General features: G+C 45.5%; 1 protein-coding gene across 1 annotated transcript; it reads left to right on the forward strand.

Annotated features, from left to right (window-relative positions):
* Positions 1–324: 324 nt before the first annotated feature.
* Positions 325–2,642, forward strand: LOC146058902 (uncharacterized). Its single transcript, XM_083171111.1, has 2 exons — positions 325–1,108; positions 1,819–2,642. The coding sequence occupies exons 1-2, from the start codon at positions 617–619 to the stop codon at positions 2,467–2,469; spliced, it is 1,143 nt and encodes a 380-aa protein (XP_083027237.1). The 5' UTR covers positions 325–616; the 3' UTR covers positions 2,470–2,642.
* Positions 2,643–2,939: the final 297 nt, after the last annotated feature.

The following is a 2,939-nucleotide window of genomic DNA, read 5'->3' on the forward strand; positions in this document are numbered from 1 at the left end:
TTGCATACACGCTGCATAATAATTTCTTTTCTGTAATTTGTCTTGGGGTATGTTTTTCTCGAACAATCGTAGTCCCTTCTATCCAGCATTTTGACCATCAGTTCCACCTCTGCAGATGACATGGCGGATGCGCGCGTCACTTTTTTCTCCTTGTTGTCCTGTCTGTCAGCGATTTCTTTATCTGTGGTTATCACTGATTTGGAAATCAAAGGTTCTGTACTGGCCTCCCCCATATGCGGTGGCGCCAGACCCTCCGACATGGCTCCTCGATGTCCCGTGTCTGTGTGACGCGAAGCACGTGAGTGGGGCGGAGATTCCTGTGCTTATCCAATCACTGTGTTTCAAGCCACGTTCTGCACGAAAGAATATTCCGTCGTTGCTGTTGGATTGATCGGAGCAGCGCAGCGAATTTTCCGGACTGTATCGACATTTATTTCGGTGAGTATTAAAACAAAATGTGTAGTTTTCTATGACAGGGACTTCAATCTGTGGGCCAGGGGTATGCTGGGGCTTGTAGTGACCGTGTATCCTATGTTCCACAGACTTTCAACTCCTGTACTATAGCTACAGTATATCTAGTGGCCCACAGACTGAACACCTGTACATTAAATGGTTTATGGTGTGCTTTTTGTATCAAGAAAATAATATGCCTTTTTATTTTATTTTTTGGCACAGAAATTCAACCATGGCAGAAAAAAATGTCGAATTTATGAAGGATTTCATTGAGGCCTACAGGGATCAGAATTGTTTATGGAACACCAAATCCAGAGACCATTCGAATAGGCAGAAGAGGCTATCTGCTCTGGAGGAGCTGGTGAGGGTGAGCCAGACATACTACCCCATAGCAAATGTGGAGTGGGTCCGGACTCGCATTGCTAATATGAGGACCGTATTTAAAAAGGAATTAAATAAGGTTGAGTCCTCAAAGCGGTCTGGGGCAGGGGCAGACCAAGTGTATGTGCCCAGGCTGTGGTACTATGACCTGCTGGCCTTCACGGTGGACCAGGAGCTGCCCAGGGATTCGGTCGGCAACACTTCAAGGAACCAGCCTGCACCCTCCACCTCCGCGTGCACCCAAGAGGTTTCAGATGACACCATTTGCGGCACAGTAAGTAGACGGATTTTTTTTGAAAATTTTTTTGCACACAAGATAAATATAACAGCAAGTACAGTATAAAAATTGTGAACATGTAAAATTAAAAGGGGGGGGTATCGCCCCCTGCAACTGACCTCTCTGTTGGGCACAACAGAGAGGTCAGTTGCAGGGGGCGATACCCCACCCTTTTGGTTCTACATCGTCAATTTGACCTTCTCTGTGGCCCTAATTCTGGTTCTTCTCAGTGGTGGAGCTATACTCTTATCCGCCTGGGAAGACAGTGATCAATATTCAGACATCGCAAGTGCATTTCCCACATTTTTTGTATTTGGAAGTTTTGGTTGCCATTGGTAATCCCTGGTATCTACACTGTTGTAGTCTTTCTGGCGCGGATTATTGTAATATTTTTTTGTGGTGTAAAATTAACGAAATAATATCATTCTGCCAATCCACAGCGCCAACACCAATAAAATACTGCATGTATTCATACCTGGTTAATTTAGCACGCATAGATGCATTTCTGGTGTTTAAATTAGTATTTGTTATGTCTGGTATCTAAATAATTAGTTTCCAGAGATGCCAATCATAACGCCTCTTCAACTAGCTCACTTTCATCCATGGCAGCAACATGGTGGTGTGTGGGCTGCGTTCTTCTGCGTAGATATAAAAATATATGGAAGTCTTAAAAATCTATAGTGATACATCATCTTGTTTTGTTACAGCCATCGCTATTTGAGGAGGAGTCTTCGGCATCGCTGGAGGTGGCATCACAGCTGCCTTCACCGACCCTCTGCTCCACCCCCACACCAACCGCCACGACCAGCGGTGAACCTCCATCAAGCGCTCAAAGTGCAGCAGAAGCACCATCAAGAAGAGGGCGCAAAAGGCCGAGGCAGACTCCAGATGCTGCGGACGTGGCAACCACCAAGATCCTGGAGTCTGCCAACAGATTGATGAGCATGGATGAGGATGATGCGGACCGGGTGGGGAGCGTATTAGCGGACAATTTGCGAAAGTTGGACCCGGCTACAAGGGTGGAGGTAGAGCGCATATTTTATGAGACGCTGTACCGGGCCCGTGTGGGGACTCTGACCCGGCACACACGTCTCACCGATGAGACCCCTCTGCCTAGGGTTGAATTTCAACCCATCAGCCCAGCTCCTATACCCCAACAAGCTGTATTTCACCCGGTGCAATATCCCCAGTATCACCATTTACAGCCACCAACTGGGCAAAGGCAGCACCAACCGGCAACGGCGGCTAATACGCTCCCACCAGGTCCACCTGGTGGCCCCTTCCAAACTCCATCTCCCTCCCAACCACCGATGGATACAGGGGATTATGGGGTGGGCCAAGTTTACCACCAGATGTAAATATTTTATATAGTTGATTTAATTGCATTTTTGTTTTAATAATATAGTTTAAATATTTTTATGTTTAAGTATTTCTTTATTATTTATTTCCTTGTTATTTATGTTATATTTTTTATAAGTTTATAAGTTAATAATTTATACAAAAATTAAAAATTCTGTAATCTAGTTGGTGTCCGTGTGAAAATATCATTTACCATGCAGGGTGACTAGAGGGCACAGATATACATATGGGGTACATGCATGTTGTTTCAATATTTACCTTCATGTATTGCTCCTGGAGACTGTACAAAAGTACCAGGAGAAATTGGCATAGAAATAGGTGTGGTGGAGCAACTACTTGCTAGTACATAAACACCAGTACTGGGTACAGTCTGCACTCCAGGTGCCGTGGCATTGTGCCCTCCAGGAATGCCTGGCACCTGAGTACTACCACTCACTTGCCGTGATTCGGCCTCCACCTCCCCCTCCTT

This window comes from Crinia signifera, chromosome 1 (assembly GCF_055691185.1).
Source record: "Crinia signifera chromosome 1, ASM5569118v1, whole genome shotgun sequence".
Classification (NCBI taxonomy): domain Eukaryota; kingdom Metazoa; phylum Chordata; class Amphibia; order Anura; family Myobatrachidae; genus Crinia; species Crinia signifera.